At 47.9% G+C, this 20,911-nt stretch overlaps 1 protein-coding gene across 1 annotated transcript in view; it reads right to left on the reverse strand.

Moving 5' to 3' along the window:
* Positions 1-2,057: 2,057 nt before the first annotated feature.
* Positions 2,058-20,911, reverse strand: part of LOC135828952 (erbin-like) — a 59,445-nt gene continuing 40,591 nt past the window's right edge. Inside the window, exons 17-25 of the mRNA XM_065341388.1 lie at positions 16,143-16,163; positions 15,353-15,523; positions 13,626-14,380; positions 13,132-13,164; positions 11,906-12,968; positions 11,145-11,405; positions 10,448-10,540; positions 4,303-4,380; positions 2,058-3,160 (exon numbers count right to left, since the gene is read on the reverse strand). Of these exons, the coding sequence (XP_065197460.1) occupies positions 3,032-3,160; positions 4,303-4,380; positions 10,448-10,540; positions 11,145-11,405; positions 11,906-12,968; positions 13,132-13,164; positions 13,626-14,380; positions 15,353-15,523; positions 16,143-16,163 (2,604 nt within the window). The 3' untranslated portion in view covers positions 2,058-3,031. The remainder of the gene's footprint in view (positions 3,161-4,302; positions 4,381-10,447; positions 10,541-11,144; positions 11,406-11,905; positions 12,969-13,131; positions 13,165-13,625; positions 14,381-15,352; positions 15,524-16,142; positions 16,164-20,911) is intronic.

Here is a 20,911-nt window from a genome sequence, read left to right on the forward strand (position 1 = left end):
AACTCGGACGAAATTCCGGAACCCCAGTAGCAGTCGAACCCTCCACACGACCTTTGACCCCTAGTTTCATCATCCACTTTGATCTTTTTCTCGATGCGTAGACCGTGTGCTGTGATGCCGAGACACCTGTCGGCTGAGCACTTGTTGTTGTTGTTGTTTGGCTTTATTTAAAGTGGAGTTCCAAAACAGGCCTAAACCTAATGACAATGGTCCCACTGATAATAAGAGACTTCATACACCATCACCACTGCTATAGCCAATATACCCGGTACTAGGCCCTTCATTGTCCGATCTAGCTCTGTAGATCTACATGACTATAAGGAAGACGATATTATCGTCTTCCTTATGGTTTGTCGGGGTTTTGGAACAAGAAAAAACATGTACAAGATCTACCGGTAGCTCTACATCAGATCAGAGACAGAGATGAGAAAACAATTTTTTTTAATTGTTCGGCCGGCAGATCTAAAATCAGGTACTAGTAGTCGTAAAACTAAAAGTATTATGACGACTCCTCATGCGCAGATATCATTGCAGATCATGCCTGATCTGGAATCCCGGGCGCGGCCGGGCAGATCGAGAGATGAGAGGACGCGATGACGAACAAACGGAACATAGTCGACCAGGCCATGACCATTATGCATTGTGATTGTGAGCTACATTGCAGTGCTACAATGGAACACCGGTACCAGAAATGCTTCTCAACAATGCTCAGAAGTCATCAGCACAGCGTTTCTTCTCCTATCATTATTAACAGAGTTTCTCTATGACATCCACACACGACATCTGCTTCTAAAATGACAAGAAGAGCCAAATCCTGTCGATTGTACCACAACGCAATGCGGGTCAGCATGTCGCTGTCCGCTGCAACCAGACAGAGCTTCCCCCGAGTCCAAGAGCATGGTAACTCGGCGTGACCCTTGATGCCGCTGTGAACATGGTGAAGTGGGACTAACTTACATGTACCAAGTAACAGTGACGCGATTGCGAAGAAAGTTGTGCAGAAGATTGGAGCACTGTGGCGGTCCCGCAGATGTCTCTGCCCCAGCAGTCGCATCCAGTATGTTAGGTCAGTCATCATGTCTGACCTCCTATACGGGTTTAACGCCTTCTCTTCCTCCCTAAAGGTTTCGCAGCTTGATCGCCTTCAGGTCCTGCAGAACCGAGCGGCGAGAGCGGTATACGGTTTGCCGGCTCACACCTCTGCCCACTGCCCAGCCTCTGCTCGAACGCATGTCACTGTACAGAGTTCGCGAGTGTTACGCCCAGAAGCGGCTCGTCCTGGTGTGGTGCTGTGTCAATGGGAAAGCCAGCAGTGTCCTCCAGCCTGGACCTACTCTCACCATCAGCTGGTAACTGTTAGCACCACCCAGCACCAGGTTTCCAGGGGCCTCACTGCCCCTCGGCACAGTCAAAAGCCGGCAGATCTCGCCTGGCCTTTCAGGCAGCCTTGGCCTGGAACGCACTCCCAAGCCAAGGAGTGTAAGGGAGATCAAGGCTACCCAGCAAGCTTGCCTCCATCCCCTACACCTTGCAATGAATGCTCTGTCTGACTTTGCCCGTCCACGCACCACATCAGTTTACTCTTCTCTGCGTGCTTGTGCACCTATGAACTCTTTGTGTTCCCTCTGTTGACGCTTCAAAAACGCACCCTCCGATGCCCCTAACCTCACTGCTTCCCTCTCTGTGTCTCGCTATCTCTCTCCCCCTTTCTCGCGCTCGCTCGCTCCCTCCCTCTCTCTCTATCTCTCCCTCCCTCCCTCCCCCTCCCCCTCCATCCCTCCATCTTGCTCTCTCTCTCTCTCTCTCTCTCTCTCTCTCTCTCTCTCTCTCTCTCTCTCTCTCTCTCTCTCTCTCTCTCCTCCCTCCCTCCCTCCCTCCCTCCCTCCCTCCCTCCCTCCCTCCCTCCCTCCCGCTCTCCCCTTTGAAATTCGCTTCCATAGAATTGGGCACCATTGCCCGTTTGGCCTTGCGAAGTAAAAATAATAAAAATCAACAACAACATGACTGCATGAGGCATGAGTTGGCCGCTCAGCACACATGTACACGTAACACTGTAGTTTGCTGTCAAGAACAAACATAACATACCGGTAATAGCAAACTGATGAGAAGTTCTTAGTCACTTTAGAATACATTGATGATAGAAAGCTGTACAGTATGGTAGAGTGTTGACTGTGTTCAATGAGGCAAGAAAATGAAAATCCTTTTTTCCTAAACCAGAGCAAAAACGCAGACTTCTTCAGCATGACACTCAATGCGATTGCAGTGCACAAAACACAGGCATACGATACTGGACGGGACCACACACACACTCAGGAGACGGGACAGGACAGCAAAATAACCCACAACATCGAGTTCGCATCCAGGTCGGACCTACTGGCCAAAACGCCGGCAGTCACAGCCAAGCAGCTAATGGACGGCAGGTGAACTGTGATTACTAGCGCAGATTATTTTTTTCAAAGACATGCACACGCCTTATCTCAAGGGTTGGCACGAGAAGCTGGGGACGGGGGACAATGTTGATTCAGGGATCACCGGGAGAGAAACAGCAGGGTGGGTTTTGTGGTCCGTATTGCTTCCTGCTGCCGAGGATCATACAGCGGATTACCGGAACTTAATATTACTTGCTAGTATAGAGAGACTTTAACATGAGATGGGGCTTATAGGACAGTTGAATTTAGGTCGAGGCACCTAGAAGCGAGAGGGAACTATTGTTTGGCTGCGCGTTGAGTATTGCAGCCGCTCCGATCAGCTTTACATCAGTTGTTTTCTAGTGCAATATACAGTTAGTAGGCACTGGTGAGTTGCGAATTGTGTGCCAGCCAACAGCCGTTGCTGATTGAATAGATTATCAGCCGGGGCCCGATAGTCAGCAATGGCCAAGAACCGGCTATGTACATAAACTGCCATCTCTCCAGTGGCTGTCCTGACTCCTCAGCCACTACCGAACAACGTCCAACAAGGACGCCCACAGCACACCGCTGAGCACTGCATGCTGCTGTGTTGTGGCATGAGTGCCGCACTGCATGCACGGCTAGAAGAGCGTACCGGCTTCGTCCGACGGCACATAGCGCAAGAGCTTGACGCGTATTAGACCGGCGGCTTGGCGCAGTACATTGACTGCATCGCGGTGTGTCAAATTCTCCAGAGGAATGTTATCCAACTGAACAAACAGGACACAACAACAAATTAACTACTGTAGTTTCACAAATTCTCGGTGTACTTTTATTTTCGGTACTTTTGGTGCATCTGTTTCATACCGAAATTTCAATACACCGAACAAATGCTAACACACATAACCCAATAGGGAACTTTTTCTCTGTACCGAAAATTTCTGTTCACCTAACCTGGCCTGTTGCCCTCATACCGAAAATATTGAGCACCGAAAATTTCTGAAATTAGAACATACTTATAGTTGTGAACCAAGGACTTCAAATCAGTAGGGTGTCAGAACACACCCCAACTCTGTGTGAAAATGCACTGCACACTAGGTCATCAAGCAATGGCCGGGTCAGATAATGAGTTATAGAGACAGATAGCATTCAGAACACATATCGAGACCTAAGACATGGCAGCCAGTTGACTGGTCAGGCTTTGGTTGCACCGCTTTCCTTCAAACAAAAAAGTAATGTACATGACTGTACAGGTAGAGATCGACTATAGGGTTGGCGGTTATAGTAATAATCATACCGGTTTATGATATCAGCTTCAAAATTCAAAAGCAAAATTATCTTTTCCACTCAAACTACACCTATTATAAGAGCAATCGGCTATGCTGTAGCAATATATCGCCTATTGTGATCAAATTCTCACTTCAAAACCACTCAATTGCATACATTATGGATCGTTTATAGTAATAATGGTATATGTACCTACAGGAAGCTTTGGGAAACTGAGATTGTGTAAATGCTGTGCACTACCAGGTCATAGACTAGATGCAGGTTGTTGCTATTTCGTACCTTACCAAGTCTCGGTATAGTATTTACATGTATGATGCACGTCTGTTTGTGTATGTCATCATGACTAAGTCGTAAAGTTATCACTTACTACCCTGTCCAATCGCGCATGTAGTAATAATCGTCTATAGTGATCACATCACATTTCTTCAAACACCAACGCTATAACAGATCTCTACATATACTTGGATGACAATCTTACAAATGACATAATATGGAGGTGCCTGGATCAGTGGATACATCAATTATACTTGCAGTAATACCAGTACCATTAACATTTGACAGCACTGACAACAAAAGGACCGGCAATGGCCAATGCAATAGGCTAGGCTCTGGCCCAACAACTTACTGCCAATAGCTTATCTCCTTCCTTGACTTCTCCACTGACACACGTACTACGGTCCAGTACTTCACTGACAAATACACCCTGTATGTAGAGATAGAACAAAATAGAGAGTGAGTTAAAATCGGCCACAAACACAAAGACACGCACATGCACCGGCACACACGTACAAACACATACACACACATCACTCAAACATTATAGTGCCGCCATTTCATAGATCGAGTTTCAGCCGACGTCACCATTGCCTCATGCATCCGCTAGATTGTCATCCTTGATAATATTGGTCACTGTAAAGAAGAATTTTTTTTCAGTTTGTCATGGGCAATTTGAGAGTTGCTTTTCACTTTGTCAAGGTTGTTCACCCCTCTCCCCGGCTGTGCCTGCGGTTTTGCCGCACCTCATCCTGTTCATTGCACTCACCATATTTTCCAGAGTATAAGGCACACTTTGAACACTCGTAACTCACCTAAAAATGTCAGAGCTACTTACATGTATGCTATGATGGTCAAATGAACCGTGAAATACAGGGTAGATTTCTGTATTTCGTGACAAAAAATAGGTGCTCGGCTTCTATTCCAGTGCGGCTTATGCTCCGGACAGTACGGATAAACATAAATTTTCTGTATTGCTCACGTAAATTCGTTCTACTACAGACCCAAAGGGCAATTCGAACACAGAAAATCGAAGTGCGCAATTTATATTCTGTTGTGAAATTTCCGATACACTAAACAGACACTGGAGGGCAGAGTGCTTGAAGGTTATGCTCTACTCCACGTAGGTTCACTCTTGTATTTTCTATTGTTTCCTTTTGTTTTTCAACATGCGGGATGAATGATTGTGTGCAATATGGACTGGACTTTGACAAGGATCTGATCGACCACCGCAATGTTTGGAGTTTCAGAGCTTATTATATAAGCTCTGAAACTCTTTTCAACTTTGAGGAGGTGGAGAATGCCGCTACGTTCATCAAGGCGCATGCTGCCATGTACGGCATTCCCCATCCCGCACCACTTCATGGCCGTGCTGGTGTGCCGCCAGTGTTCCTTCCAGCTTCGCAGACATTCACCTGCGTCCACAAGGACTACGTTGCTGCGTGCGCCAGCATTGATTACCGTGCTCTCGGGAAGTCATCATTCTGTTGAGTGTGGAAGCAGTGCGTCCCTCACCTGCAGTTTATGACCCCAAGAACAGACGTCTGCGACACATGCGAAAATCTGCGTCGCAAGGTTGTCACATCCATGACCGAGGCAGACAAAGTACTGGCATGTCAGCAGCTGACGGAACATGTCCACTATGCACAGAAGGTGCGAGACCATTATCGTGCTGCTACTGTTGCTGCTGCAGGTGAGCTGGACGGATTTGATGCAAGCATCATTCCTCGTCCCTGTCCCCCTTGCTCCCAGCCACTGACGAAAGTGCACTATACGTTTAATTTCGCTCAGAATGTCTGTTTGCAGCAGGAGGCACGCCAAGTTGGCCCGCTTTATTTTAAGAATCCCAGCAAGGTGCAAGTGTTCGGTGTAATGAACGAAGCTGTACCGCTGCAGGTGAACTACCTGCTGGATGAGTCGGACATGATTGGAGCAAACAGAAGCAGAGCCACGGTCCGAACATAGTTGTGTCATTGCTGCATCATTTCTTTAGCCAACATGGTTATGGTGAAAAGGCTTGCATCCTCCACGCCGATAATTGTGGAGGGCAAAACAAGAACACAACTGTGCTCGCTTACCTACCATGGAGGTGTATTCTTGGCTTGCACGAGCGTATGAATTTGCGTTTATGATTGCTGGGCATACCAGAACCGGCGCAAGCGAAAAGGCACCTTATCCTGCTGCACGTGATTTTGAGAAAACCGAACTTGAAGTGAATCAGCTGATTCTCAGCTGTCACGTTCGGATCGAACTTGAAACTGTTCGTTTTTGGCGATACGCGATTCTTTGGAGCTCAGTCATTCTTTCTATTGGAGAGCCAGTATCTTACAGCTCCCCTGGCTAAATCGACCCACGTACCACCGATCGGCGATCAAAATCGATCGACCGTGACACCTCCGCTGAATAAAATCGCACACGCGAGCGGAAAGACAAAACGTTGCTTTTACAGTTTCAGCGCAGTTGTCTTGCCGTCTTCGCTTTCTGCTAAGTCCTTGGGTCGGCGTAGCTGTTCACTATGAGCCATCGTAAATGTTTCACCGTGAACGAAGTGCTGAAATCTCTCCTGGAAGAGGACGAGGCTGAAGTTTTTGGTGAGGAAGAGGAGTCGGACGCCAGTGACGTTTCGGTTCAATCTGACGACGGCGACGATGATGGCGATGACGATGACGATGGTGAACACTTTCTTGAGCAGCGAGTGGATGTCGACGCAGCAGCAGAGCTGTATATCCGAAAGGCAGAGCCCAAACCTCCGCAGGCTAGCTCCGCAGCAGCTTGTGCAGCGACCGTCGCGCCGACAGAGGAGGATGACACTGTTCGTCAAAAAGAGAACTGTGGATGTTCAAAAAATCGAGACGTCGACCCTGAACATGAGAGAAATGGAGTCGCACGAGAGTGAGCTGGTGGTCCTGGGCCTTCTTGAGCTTTGAGTCATCCTGAAACAGTTTTTGAGAGTGGAGAGAAGCGCAAGAGGGAGCGTTTTACCTACACATTCAAAGGACTGACTGTTTGTGTGGGTGCGTTCCGTCACGTGTACGCACTGTCTGGCCAGAGGCTGAGACGGTACAGAAGCCACCTGGAAGAGAATGGGCTTGTGCCACTAGTGCACGGCAACACAGGCAAACGGCCACACAATGCCCTGGAGCTTGCTGTTGTGAAGAACTGCGTGGAGTACATCACTGGGTACGCGGAAGTGTTTGGAATTCCACATCCTGCGCCACTCCGTGGCAGAGACGACACACCACCTATCTTCCTTCCAGCGTCGCAAACGTACAAGTCCGTGCATGGAGACGTCTGCGACTGCTGCCACAAGGAGGGTAAGAAGTATGTATCCTTGTCGACGTTCCGCTCCATCTGGCACCAGACATTGCCGCATATTAAGTTCATGACGGCTCGCATGGATGTTTGCCCTGTGTGCGAGGACTTGCGGCGCAACGTGATGGCGGCTGGGAGTGAGGAGCAGAAGACGACCGCATGCACTCAGCTGACTGACCATATTCATAGGGTCCAGAGGGAGAGAGAGCTACCAGCAGAGAACCACAGATACTGCTGCTGAGATTCAGCAAGTTTCAGCTATGTCTCCTGCTGATCGCCCGCCGTTAACAAAGTCCCACTACACGTTTGACTTTGCTCAGAGCGTCAGCTTGCCGTATACGGCCAGACAGGTAGGACCACTTTACTTCAAAGTGCCTCGGAAAGTCCACTTGTTTGGTGTATGTAATGAAGGCGTTGGCCAACAGGTAAACTACATTATTGACGAGGCAGAAACCATCGGTCCTGACGGCAAGAAGAGCCACAATCCGAACACTGTAATTTCTTTGTTGCACGACTATTTTTCCACTTCTGTTGCTGATGAGTATGACTGCGACCTACATGCAGATAATTGCGCTGGACAAAACAAAAATAAGTCTGCTATAGCTTACCTTGCATGGCGTTGCATTGTCAGTTTGCACAGAAGTATAACATTGTCGTTTATGATAACCGGCCATACCAGATTCCTAGTCGACGGTATGTTTGGCTTGGTTAAGAGGAAATACCGTCGCTCTGACGTGTTCAGCATGCAGCAGTTAGCAGATGTGATTGACTCCAGCACTACCTCCAACATCCATCGACGGATCCCTGGCAATGTGACCTGGTTTGAGTGGGATACGTACCTCGCCCGGCTCTTCAAAAAAGTCCCCAACATCAGCCAGCAGCATCATTTCCGGTTCTCATCCGACGAACCTGGAGCAGTGGCAGTGATGGAGCTTGTGGATGGGATGAAAATCAAGGTGCAGCTGTTGAAGACCACACCTGAGTAGGTGAGTGCGGCAGGCCTTCCCCAAGTGTTGCCCCCAGCAGGTCGGTCACAAGAACGCCAGAAGTACCTGTTCAAGGATATCCGGCCGTTTGTGTCAGACCCTTACAAGGATGAGCTGTGTCCGCCTGTGCCGGAGGAATGACAAACTTGCGTAGTGCAACACACGTTTTGAGCCTGATAATTGCTAGAGTCTGGTGCTGTGTCAAAGCTACATGCCTCAGAACATTCTATTATTCCTGTTGTTAGATCTAAAATGCGGCGTGCCTGCGTGGTACGGAAGGACGTGATGGCCCATCAGACGTCACGCTTGGCACTATAAATTCCATCACAGTGAAACTTATGCCAACTGCCAAGTAGCGTGTGTATACTGTATCCTCCAGCCCTTCCGCTGGTGACTCGAAGGCTTCTGTAAGGCTTCTATGGCCAAATTATTGCAATTTATGTAAAGATTATTCGTGAATATGTGCGATGTTTTGGTGAAAACAGTGTTGATTTAAACGTCCGAAACTTTGCTATAATAATATTATGTTGATGGATTTTCATTCGGTTTTTTTATCTGATTCATACGTTCTCTGGCTACAAGAATCCGTTGCTAACTCAAAATGCCCAAAAAACGGATAAGGTCCCTTTTCGCTTGTGCTGGCTATTATTTTATTTTAGTCTGTCTGATGTTTAGTGGATGGCTGCTTCGGTTTGTTAAAAAAAAAGTATCGCTGCAGTGATGTGTACACGATGCAGCAGTTTGGCAGGTGTTGTTGATGCAAGTGCACATTGCAACAAAGCGCGGCTTATACCAAATTCTGGCATGCAGTGGCGTGAGTGGGACAAGTGTTTTGTCCAATTCTTCAAGCCAGTGCCTGGAGTCTCCAAGGTCCATCATGTCACTGTGCGGAAAGAAGAGCCTGGTATTGTGTACGTGCCGGGACAGAGTGGATGGTGAGGAGAGGAGAGTTGATCTGCTCCGGACGTCTGTGGAAGCCATCAGGAACGCTGTTCTGCCAAGGACATTGCCTCCCCGTGGCATCACAGAGGAGCGCCAGCAATACCTCTTCACGAGCGTCCGCCAACATGTTGACAGTTCCACCAGAATTCCAAGATGAGTTGTGCCCGCCGGTACCATCAACTGAGCTTCAACCGTAAATTCCGACTCCTGTCCAGCAATGCTGCTGCTGCTGACGCTCTTTGCTTCTTTTTTTATCGATTTGTAACTTCCCTTGCTGTGCACTTCATTCCTTTGGCCTTACTTATAATCACAGGCAGTTGCTATTCCAACTGTACGCCACATTTTTCAACAAGCAAGTTGTCTGGAGTCACCAGGAAGCACAATGTTACACCCTCGTCCGGCTGTTGTTTTCGACCGTAAAATTCTTAAAAGTGACCTTCACAAAACCTACCGTAACTCAGTTAACCCTTTATGGACGGATTACTAGCACAGTATGCACCAGAATTACAAAATGTCAGTACAATTTTCAACTTTTCCATGTCATAACTTTGGTGTCCTTCACTTGATTTTCACAATCAAGGGCTCATTGGAAAGCTCTTGGCGAGAGCTACGTCAGGGTACCAATCTCCATTATCCAGCCGCCACAAATCAGACGCGGTAACACAGCAAAGTCGTCTCCAAGCCTGATATGCAAGCAAATTCGTCCCATCAACGCCATTCCACTCTCCATCATCGCAGAACGCTCAAATCTGTTTGAGACGATTCAAACTTCAGCCGGCTACGTCATTATCATGTGCTCAGTCGCTCAAAGAGCACACGAAAAGGGATTTTCCCCCAAAATGGCGAAATGATCGATCAAAAATTTGAATTTGCCGAGGTAAGAATACGGCGTGCGATATCTCTGGCGTCCAACATTGTAACTCTTCGGCGATTGTTGCATTGGACAGCTTGGAGTTCCCGCTACCACGTAGACCCTTCGATTGTGGAATTTGCTCAAGAAACGATGGAGTTACGAAGTTACGAAGTTTCGATCTTATTAGATCGAAACTCGTACAGTCCGTCCACAAAGGGTTAATACTTCGTATGTTTTGCTCCGGTTTTCTGCAAAAGATTTCTGCAAGAATCCTGCATCTAGTGATGCACATAACTCGAAATCGACCTCTGACTCTGTTAGACCCCTTTTCGCTTGGAGCGGCTCATTTACTCTTGGTAATACAATCATGTACCTTTAGGGAATAGCCTAACATGGCAACTTACCGGATCCTTGGGAAGGTAGGGGTTTCCCCCAGAGCCGTGCCCACCGGTGACCTTGAACCCCAGGGTTGTGCGCTTGCGCAACACCACATACATCTGCAGTTGGCAAACAAATGGAGCCACGGTTGCAAAAATCAAGCATCAACACAACAGTCAAAACACAGAGTGATATTGTCTTTGTCCATTATCAGCTAAAAGGGCGATGATCACTTCTTCAAAGGAGCAAGCCCGCAGCCAGCAGGGGTGGTGCTGCACCAGGTCCGCTACAGGGCCAATCATTTCCCTATGCCCAATTTCAGTATCATCATACTATCATGGGAGGATGTACTTCTGGCTCTATGCTGCATCACATCTGCTTGTTCAGCTACACATTTCGCTAGCAGCAGACATACCGCTAGAACAACAGTCTTCACTGGACAAAAAGAACAGCTGAGGCGGGAGAGACTCTAGCGAGGAGTGTACAAGCCTACACGGTTAGCTCAATTATTACTTCTACATGCTTAATTACACACCGGACATTCCATGAGCACCGAAATTGGTTAAAAAACTGGTACAGTCATGGTCGTACCAGTGACGCCAGTCCGAGAAGCATTGACATAGGGTTGGAATGTGCATGCAGGACTCTATCACTGTCACACTCGTGAAAAGAAATGATTTTAAACTATCACAACTGGACAGGCTTTCTAGCTCCCACACTTACTACAGTCGGTGTTAGATTGGCCGCATCGATCCTTTGCCCTGGGCTATCACTAACAGAACCAAACACACTGGTGCTGCTGTGGCTGCCCCCATTGCTCGACAGACTGCTGTGTTGAAGAAAGCCACTGCTGCCGCTGCTTGGCTTGCTGCCTGCAGTACTGCGCACACTGGCGCGTGTAGAACCGGGCATGTAGCCATTAGTCGGCGCACTGCTGGTTGCGGAAGAGGAGCTATTGTGGTAGGACCGGTCAAACGTTGGCTCCTGCAAAGAAACACAAAACAATAGAACCAGACAATACAATCATTGTCATGGGCACTAAGATCAGAAAGAGTACGGCAATTGCTTTTCACGACTGCAAAGCATTCTACAATGAAGTGGAGCATAACAACGTGATCCTGATTCCAACAATGAACTGTGATCAGATAACACAAGCAACAATACTCGCTTAGCTTCCCCTTCTATGTTTATTACTTGAACAATACTAGTGGCAAACCTAAACACCTAGTGAAGAGTGGCAAGCCGTATACGACTTCTGCAATTGTGTACGGGCTGCAGGACAGACATCCTACACCGTGCCGTTTTGATCACAGACACTGGTCCTGATAAAAGATAACCACTGCATCAATCCCATCCGAACTGACCAACCAAAAGGAGATCCAGTTCCTCAGGCTTACGCCTGCGTTACCCCGCACCTGAAGTCAAACTTCACCGTGAAACAATCAGTGTATGTACATGTACATGCCCTGAGGCTGATCACTTACTGCAGAAGGTGCTCTTGGCCGTGGATGGTTGCCACCAGACTTGGCTACGAACATCGGTGCTGCTGGTGGTGCCACAGAGCCGGGGAGCGCGCCATGTTGACCCAGCATGCGTCTTGCATCACCTTGCACTGTGGAGATGGAGTGCCGCTGGCCTGGCTCCGTAAGATGCTCAGTGGACGGAAGTCGGAAGTTGGACATACCGGTTACGGCTGACGGCTGGTGAGAGTGCGATGGAGGCTTTGGTGCTACCGGCGGCCTGGTATAGCCCGCGTGATGCAGAGATGGCTCTGCAGACATGGGTCGATTGGCCGGGCCACGCATATCCTGTTCGAAACTGCGAGATACGGGCAGTCGGTGTGGACTTACAGGTGAAATGGTTTTCTGTGGACTGTACTGCTGATCTGAAGGTGGAGAGTGCTGACCATGCGGGCTATAGCGACTAGCTGGTGCAGTTACCGTTGTTACCGGCCTGCTACTTGGCTGGTATTGCGACCCGGATGCAGACGATACCGAATCCGTTGATGTAACACCTGAATTAAGTGCAGAAGGCGGTGGAGGAGCAGGCTTCTGCGGACTGCGAAACGTCTTTGGAGAAACGGCTGGCTTCTTTGCAACGGGTGGCTTTGCCGAAACACTTGCAGATGTGGGCACTTGTGCGCCATGTATCTGCTGCGATGCCGCTGGGTGCGGAGCACTGGAGCTAGTTGATAGCGTGGTTGACGTGGAAACTGATGCCGAACTATATCCAATACTAGTATTGGAAGCAGGTACAGCCTCACCACTGCCGCTCCTCTGCAGAGCTGAGTGGCCAGGACCTGCTGATGACTTCATCATATTGGCAAGCATGGACCGAGCATCGTTGAACTGCTCACCCCGCCTGTCGTCGCCCACACTTTCCTGGCCATGATGGCTGTTGCTTTCCACTCCATGCGCATGCGCTTGATGTCCCACGGAGTCCACGGTGTTCGCACGGGTGCGTGTTACCGGAGACGTCCTCGAGGTATGGTTATGCGAGAAGGACACTGTCGGACCAACCGTGGTATGCTTGCGCTCATCGGGACGTCTGCAATGAACACAGAAAGGGCATTTCTGAATTACTAAACTTTCACGAAGCTAGGTAGTAGCATTGTGTGCACTAACCACTTCTCATAACATAACTGGGAAGCTGAGCTTCAGAACACCACAACTGCACTGCGACGGAGAGCAATTTGCTACAGTGCACTTACTGTGTTTGTTCCGGTGACTTGAGCATTTGTACCCTGCACAACAAGACAATGGCATCGGTAATGGACAGGCACAAGATCAGTGAACTATACTCCCAGTGCACGTCAACAAAGACAGTGCAGATGGAATACTGTACTCCCAGTGCACGTCAACAAAGACGGTGCAGATGGAATACTGTACAGCAGTAACCGCAGTGCACAGGCCCTTCTTGAGTTGATAATACTATTAATATTCAGGGCAACACCAAGCACCAGCTGCTTCTGATGCCGGTGGACAGGGCATGTATAATCACTATTGATCAGTTCTAATTAGTTCTAATCACAAATGTCCTTGTACTGTTGCAGCATGTGTCATCAGTGCAAGATGCTTCAATATCACAGATATAGTTCATGTACAGCATTAGAGAGACTAGCAACAAAGTAACACAGTTTGTTTTTGGTTAGACCGACGTAAAAAGTGTGCAAGAATGCGGAGGATTCTCACACCGGTGCCTTACCTGTTGTAAGATGAAGAGCGGGGTGGTGGTGGCGGCTCAGGGGATACCGAGCCTTCGCTGGTGGTGCTAGGCCGTCTGCCGGAATTTGTCACGACGTTCAGACTTGATGCTCCCCTTCCAGCTTGCGGTGCGCTTGCCACTGATGTCGCTGTGGCTGCTGCTGTTGCTGCATTCGCTCTCCAATCCAGACTGGACGGGTTGGCTGGAGATGATGAGGTAGATGAGAAGGATGTAGTAGGTGTGACAGCTGGAAGAGCGTCTGCAGTTGGACCAGTGAGTCGACTACTGCCGTTACTTCCGCTGCCGGTGGATGATTTTGGCGGCAAAGCAGGAATGGACTCGGCAGCAGAGGCTGGCTTAGGCAATACAAACGGCCGTCGCGCGTTATGGTCTGGATCAGTGATAAACACTGGGTGAGACTGCTGCTGCTGCTGTTGCTGGAGTTGACTATTACTATCCTGTTGTCGTTGGAGACCAGAGGGCGTAGGCGTGCGTCTGGGTTCACCATCTAAAGCCAGCGTGGCCAAGGCGGGTGACAGAGCATCTGAGCGTTCGGATTGCCGCCTCTCCGGCGTAGACTGGAATGGCGATGTAGCCACCTGGTCACTGCTGGTCGACACTTTACCATCTGATGATGTCACACTCTGACCTGCCGCTGTACGTGCTTGCTGGGGTGTGTTCGCATTACTGGATGACAGGGTTGCTCCAGGTGATACTTCACTTCCAAGATCAGTCTTGGAATTGTCCTTGTTGACCTGTTGAAGGATTTGAAGAAACACACATAGCACTAGAGGTCACTTCAATAGGCAAACGTACCAACAAATTTACTACCTCAAGCAAACACAGTGAAATCTGCTAAATACTGTAATTTCAGAAATTTTCGGTATGAGGGCAAAAGGCCAGGTTAGGTGAACAGAAATTTTAGGTACAGAGAAGCAGTTCCCCATTGGATTATGTGTGATAGTAGTTGTTCGGTGTATTGCAATTTTAGGTATGAAACAGATGCACCGAAAGTACCGAAAATAAAAGTACACCGAAAATTTGTGAAATTACAGTACTCTGCTACCGTGCCCGGGTTCACGCGAGTGTCATTGCACAGGCATATGGATCTGCATCTGTACAATCTCAAAGTAATACATGCACCATCATATTAAGCCTGGTGTTCCCACAACATACGAGTACTATGTGCTTTGCACTTAATCATCTTGCATCATCATGAGATATGTGTTGTATGCTGATGTGTATGTATGTGTGTGTGTTCTTGTGTGTCCCATATGGTGCAGTGGTATTGCAGTCGATTTCCAATCGAGAGGTTGCGGGTTCAATTCCCGACGATTATGGTCGCACTCATCTTTCTTCTCTTTCTCATTCTCTAGCTCTTCTTTCATTCTCCTGGGTGGTTACCAACAGCCAGTGTATGCCGGAGTATGTGGTGTGGTGTGTGTGTCGAAAAAGAAAAAAATGAAAAAATGGAAAAAGGAAAAATAGGAATTCACTGGCCAGAAAAAGTCACTTCAATCAGCTGTGTGGTGGATACCAGGCTAAAATTAGTGGCGGTCAATTCATCAGCCTTGCAAGCTGTTGGATGGGGTAACCCCATCACAAGTCACTATGTCTAACATAGCTTCCGCGATGGGCATGTCGAAGTCGGAGTCGGAATGTGTGTGCATTTTCTACCTGAAAGATTGCCCTTATCATCCCATTCAGTTTTGGTTCAATAAGCTGACCTTGTCTTTGTCTTTGTTCTTTTTCGACTTCTTCTCCTTCTTGCCCTTCTTCTTTGTGCTCTGTGCTATCATTTCACGCAGCCTGTCTTCTTCATTTTCATCAAACTCATCCACAAAGCTACGTCGATGTCGGCTTTTCTTCGGCAGATTGGGTAGATTGTCGTAGATGGGCTGCAGAGACAGCATCAAGAGAACATACACAGGCATAACTTAGAGATGACACATCGCCTTACATGAAGGTTTCGAGTATTGCCACAGGCATAGAGCTTGGTCTCTATACCTACACAGCATATGAAGCAAAGTGATGCTATTACGGAAACACATCCCGAGCTACTCGTATCCACACACTGTACTTTCTGGGAGTACTCCAATTTCAGAAATTTTCGGTGCTCAATATTTCCGCTATGAGGGCAAAACGGGCCAGGTTAGGTGAACAGAAATGTAAGGTACAGAGAAGCAGTTCCCTATTGAATTATGTGTGTTAGTGTTTGTTCGGTGTATTGAAACTTTAGGTACGAAACAGATGCACCGAAAGAACCGAAAATAAAAGTACAGCGAAAATTTGTGAAATTACAGTAACCTGACCTACTAGCCCAACAAGGTTTGCTACATACGGATTTTACGATCGGTTACAAAATTAGCTTTACTTGACTGCATGGACTGCGTCTGTGCTGAGTTACGAGTAAAGAATAAATGTGAGGTGCAGTGCAACAGAGACAGAGATACATATTGAGGTGCATACAGATAACGAACAGCGTTACTGGTCCAAGGCAAGACCAAGAGTACTTACATCTGGGTCATACTTGAATTGCTGCACCAAGGTCCATACGGGCACAGAAGCAGAAAAACAACAAATTAATACTAGTAAGTACAGCATCCCTGGGCTGCACTATACGTATGGTGCATGAGCACATACAGGCATGTACAGAAGCCATGCCCACAGGGTATTGACCACTGTATGAGCAGAAGATGGAACCCACTGCAGTCCATTCATTAAAAAAAGATGGACTTCTAGCTATTGGCCATAAATGGGTCAAAGTTTGAGTTTTTTTAGAATTTTTTGGCGATCCCCTATGCTATGGACTGCTCTTCCAATAATTATTATATTTCTGAAGTTCATTTCTCCAAAAAGGAAACCGTAACAAGAATACCGTAGAATCCCGCGGATAAGCCCATGGGCTTATCTGTTTCACAAGGACATTTCGGTGGGCTTATACAAGAACATGGGCTTATACGCGGACATGGGCTTATACGCTGACACCAACATTGTGCTATAGAAAAGTACCAAGGAAGTGAGAAGTACATTGGTGGATGCCACTGTGCAAACAAAAACAACCGATGATTGTGTTGAAGTGTACAAAAACAAGCAAACAAAAATCTACATGTACTACCTACATGTACATGGTAGGACCAAGAGTCCATAATTTATGGACTCTTGGTACGACTTAGGCCCATGGGCTTGTACGAGGAAGCCTTGTGATGGTCGAACTTTCCCTGGGCTTATGCGCGGGCATGGGCTTATACGCGGGTGGGCTTATCCGCGGGATTCTACGGTAGACCTTTTGTGAGTTTCACGATGACATCATTTTCAAACCTAATGTGTGTCCTTGACATGACTGGAGTTGGAGAAGAAGCTAAAGTGGTTTGATTTTATTTTGATAGGTTGTTCATGTTTTGACAGCGTGCTGCAGTTCTGCGTGGATCTGTATCCTGTACAAGCCTGTGTCGTCGTGAACAGCATGCCTCATCACTGCTGTGCCCCCCAGTGTGTTTAAAAAAGCAGAAAACATGGAGACGACGCAGTCGCGTTCCATAGTTTTCCTGACGACAAAGACTTGAGAAAACGTTGGATCGCCAACATCCGTATGGATGCAGGGGCCGCTTTCATCATCATGAAGCACACAAAAGTGTGATCTCGGCACTTCGCGGATGAGGCATATTACGCAGGAGCACACGAGCTACCGTCTGAGCAGAAGAAGTCACAACAGACGCGTGAATGATTCTGCTGACTGCTCATGGCTGTTCAAGTGGGCGAAAAAACGGCCAGTCAAGGCCAGCTGATTTTCCGTTGAGATTTGAATTTTTGGTGAAGATGAAGACGCTCGTGGGAGTCAGCTGTGCGCGAAATGTCAGATAGCCGGCCAAATTCCAAGAGATAACCGTACCAACTCAAACCGGGAATCGGTAAAATCGATCAGGTTCGCCAGGTAAGGTTATGTCCTTGCCGCGATCAAGAGCTGGATCTGTCCTTTGCTTTTTTGCGCGTCTCTCTCGTCTTTTTGATCAGCCCTGGATATTTTGTGACAGCAGCTTTCACTTTGGCTATAGAGCGCTTTGACGTGACTCAGCCTTGTTTCTGGATTTTTGCCTCGGTATCGAGAAGTTTTCTCGTGAAGGTAAGGCTTTTGTGCTGCTTGTTGAGAAGAATCAGCTTGATACCATGAACAGTTTTTTGCTTCCAACCGTCCTCGTGTTGTGTATTTTTTTGATGCATCAGCTGATCAGGATGGAGGAGCACGTGAAGAACCTTGCCCAGCTGTGCCGTTTGTGTGCAGGAAAGCTCCATCGCAGGCATTCTGGTGGAGTAGCGTCAGTGTACCTTGTGAAGGACTATGCTGTGGACATAGCTCGTTGCTACAGCACAGACATATGTTTGGATGACTCTGAAATTCATCCGACACTTTTCTGTGCATCGTGTAGAACTACACTTAAAAAGTTCAGTGCGAGTGGTGTTTCTACTGTGGCAACGGGCTCGTCATCGACGCCCAGTGAACCCAGTGGCAGTGCAGTTGCAGCCTCCAGTGATTACAGTGCAGTAGCTGCATCCAGTGCAACATCGAGGCCAAGGGTTGCCCACCAATGGCTAAAGCACCCTGAAATTGGCCCTTGTACCTCATGTGAGATGGGAGGGAAGTTAGTGCAGGGTGGTCGTCCAGCAAAGAAGAGGAGGGACCAGGCTGCAATCGATGCAGTTGCAGCAGTACAGTCTCACTGGGCGCAGCTGAAAGAGTCAGCACAGAAACTCCAGGAAGAGATTGCTACTCTGCAACAGTCGTTATCAACTGCTTGTGTGGAGAGTGGTCCCTGTGTGTCCTGCTTCGAGACAGTACTCATCAAGCATCGCATCGAGCGGCAGGCATACCACTCTGGTGCCTTTATTGGCAACCACGTCCACAGGGCACTGCAGCAGACGGTTATTGCGGAGCTCACCTCTGCTCCAGTAGCAACGGTCCAGTCATATCTGTCAGACTCTCCGTCGCCGGACGAGACCAGCATACTCCAGGAGGCTCAGGAGCTGCAGTCACGCTACAGCAAGCTGTTTGCAGCGTATGCTAGTTGTCGAGCAGTATTCTCCAAATGCCAAGTAGCAGATGATGATGATGACCTAGCATCCTTGGAGAAGCAGATTTCCGAGTTCATGGCAATGGTGAGGCATGACATTGCAGAACGTCTTGGGAAGTCCATCACGCCCAAGTTACACTTGCTTGAGCGTCACACAATTCCCTGCATGCGAAGATTCGGCATCTCCCTTGGCCTCCTCGATGAGCAAGGTGGAGAAAGTATTCACGGGAAATTCAAACAGCTCCGCTCGTCCCTGGAGAACATGAACCGTGATGTCGATCGACTCCGCGTTCTGGTCACGCAGTATCTGACCACGGCATTGCCTCACTATAACCGTATGATTCTCCAGCCGAAGAGAAGAACGCTTGAGAAGTAGAAAGGTAAGCGTAAATATACCTAAAATTTCAATAACTGAATCGTTGTTACTGATCTTTTGAATCGTTGTTGTTCGTAATTTAGGTTATCCTCCGGAGCCCAGGCCGGCGGACCCGCTAGGGTTGGTTGTCCACACTTGTCCATAGGTATAAATGTAGCCAGAAGGTGTCTAGACAGAATACATGAAGGAAAACATTCTGAAGAATTGGAATTTCTCTCGATCAAATAATCTACTAAAAATCAGTCACACGGCTACAAAAGCTCAACAAGTACAAAAATGACTGAAAAGGTTCCTCGACGCGTCGCGTGCTCTCGAGTTTCCATAGAGATTTGTGACGTAGCAAGTTTTTCGCGGATCCTGAATTTTGGTTGCCATTGTGATAAATGGCCACGCTAGAACAGCCGTGTGCTATGCCTACGATTTTCGCTTTTCGGCCTGAAGTGACTAAGCGCAAGCCACAAGCAGAAAGACATGCGTTGCCCTCAGCAAAGAAGCTAAAGCCATCAGCTCAAGGTGGCTCCAGTGTCATCACTCCGGCTGTAACTGCCACTGACGTTGCCCCTTCTGCAGATGACTCCCCAGAAGTAGTACTAGTTGAACACCAGCACTGTGAATGTGTTGAAATGCTGAGAGCAGAAACGGATTTGCTCAAGAGTGGGAACGGGGTCTTCAAATGAGTCGTTGCTTGGCCACTGAGGACATCGAGGCCAAATTAAATGCTGCAGAGAGACCAATATGTTCTCTATCCACAGAGTAAAAAATAACCCGAGAAATTATTGTCTTTCTACACAGGCGTTTCATCTTTCCTGATGTTCATGGTATGTTTCAACTTTCTGCACGATTCTGCAAAGGTGATGCGAACGTGAATGGGTTCGCGGACGGCACCTGATGACGCGGTGCAACATGGCAGCAAGCCAGGCAGCAAACCAAAGCTAGAGCTGATGGAGCAGTTCCTTCTCGTCCTCGTCCGTCTTCGTCTTGGCCTGAAATAAGTTGACCTCGCCGACCAGTTTAAAGTCCACCCTTCCACTGCCTTGCGCATTGTGACAACCTGGGTCAATTTGATGTACCACAAGTTTCACCAACTTCCATCTTGGCTTTCAAGGAGAAGAATAGACAAATTGATGCCACCTGCATTCAAGTAGTGGTATGCAACAACTCGCGTCGTGATTGACTGCACTGAATTTTTCATAAACATTCCATCATCGTTGGCACGGCAAAGTGCAACACGGTCGGCGTACAAGTACCACAACACGGTAAAATGCCTTATCGGCATTGCACCGCATGGCCATGTGACGTTTGTTTCAAAAGTAATCAAAGGATCTGGGTCGGATCATGCCATCACAGAACAGGGCGGCATAATCAGTTTATTAGAGCATGGCGATTCCATTATGGTAGACAAAGGATTCAACATACAAGATCTTCTTGTTAGCCATGGGGTACACCTGAACATCCCCCCCCCCCCCCCCCCCCCCCATTTCACCAAGGAGGATGCCGAATGACCCCTCAAGATCTTGAAAATACAAAGAAAATGCTGCTGTACGGATTCATGTAGAAAGGAAAATGCAATCAAATTCTTTGAGATCGTTGGCAAGGAATTAGAAGTTGATAATACTTTGTTCAACATTCTAGACGAGCTTATTTACGTGTACGCAGTGTCGACTAAGTAATTTCCAGGGCTCTTTGGTGGCATAAAAACTACATTCAGACAATATTATCACAACGTGTTTCCACAATACTCAATAGTACAGCTTATGCCAGTGATATAATTATACAATTGAACTTATTGATGGCTGTTTACTCTGTCGTGCCGGTACTTGCTGCAATGGGTACTTCTATAT

Source organism: Sycon ciliatum, chromosome 1 (assembly GCF_964019385.1).
Source record: "Sycon ciliatum chromosome 1, ocSycCili1.1, whole genome shotgun sequence".
NCBI classification, from domain to species: domain Eukaryota; kingdom Metazoa; phylum Porifera; class Calcarea; order Leucosolenida; family Sycettidae; genus Sycon; species Sycon ciliatum.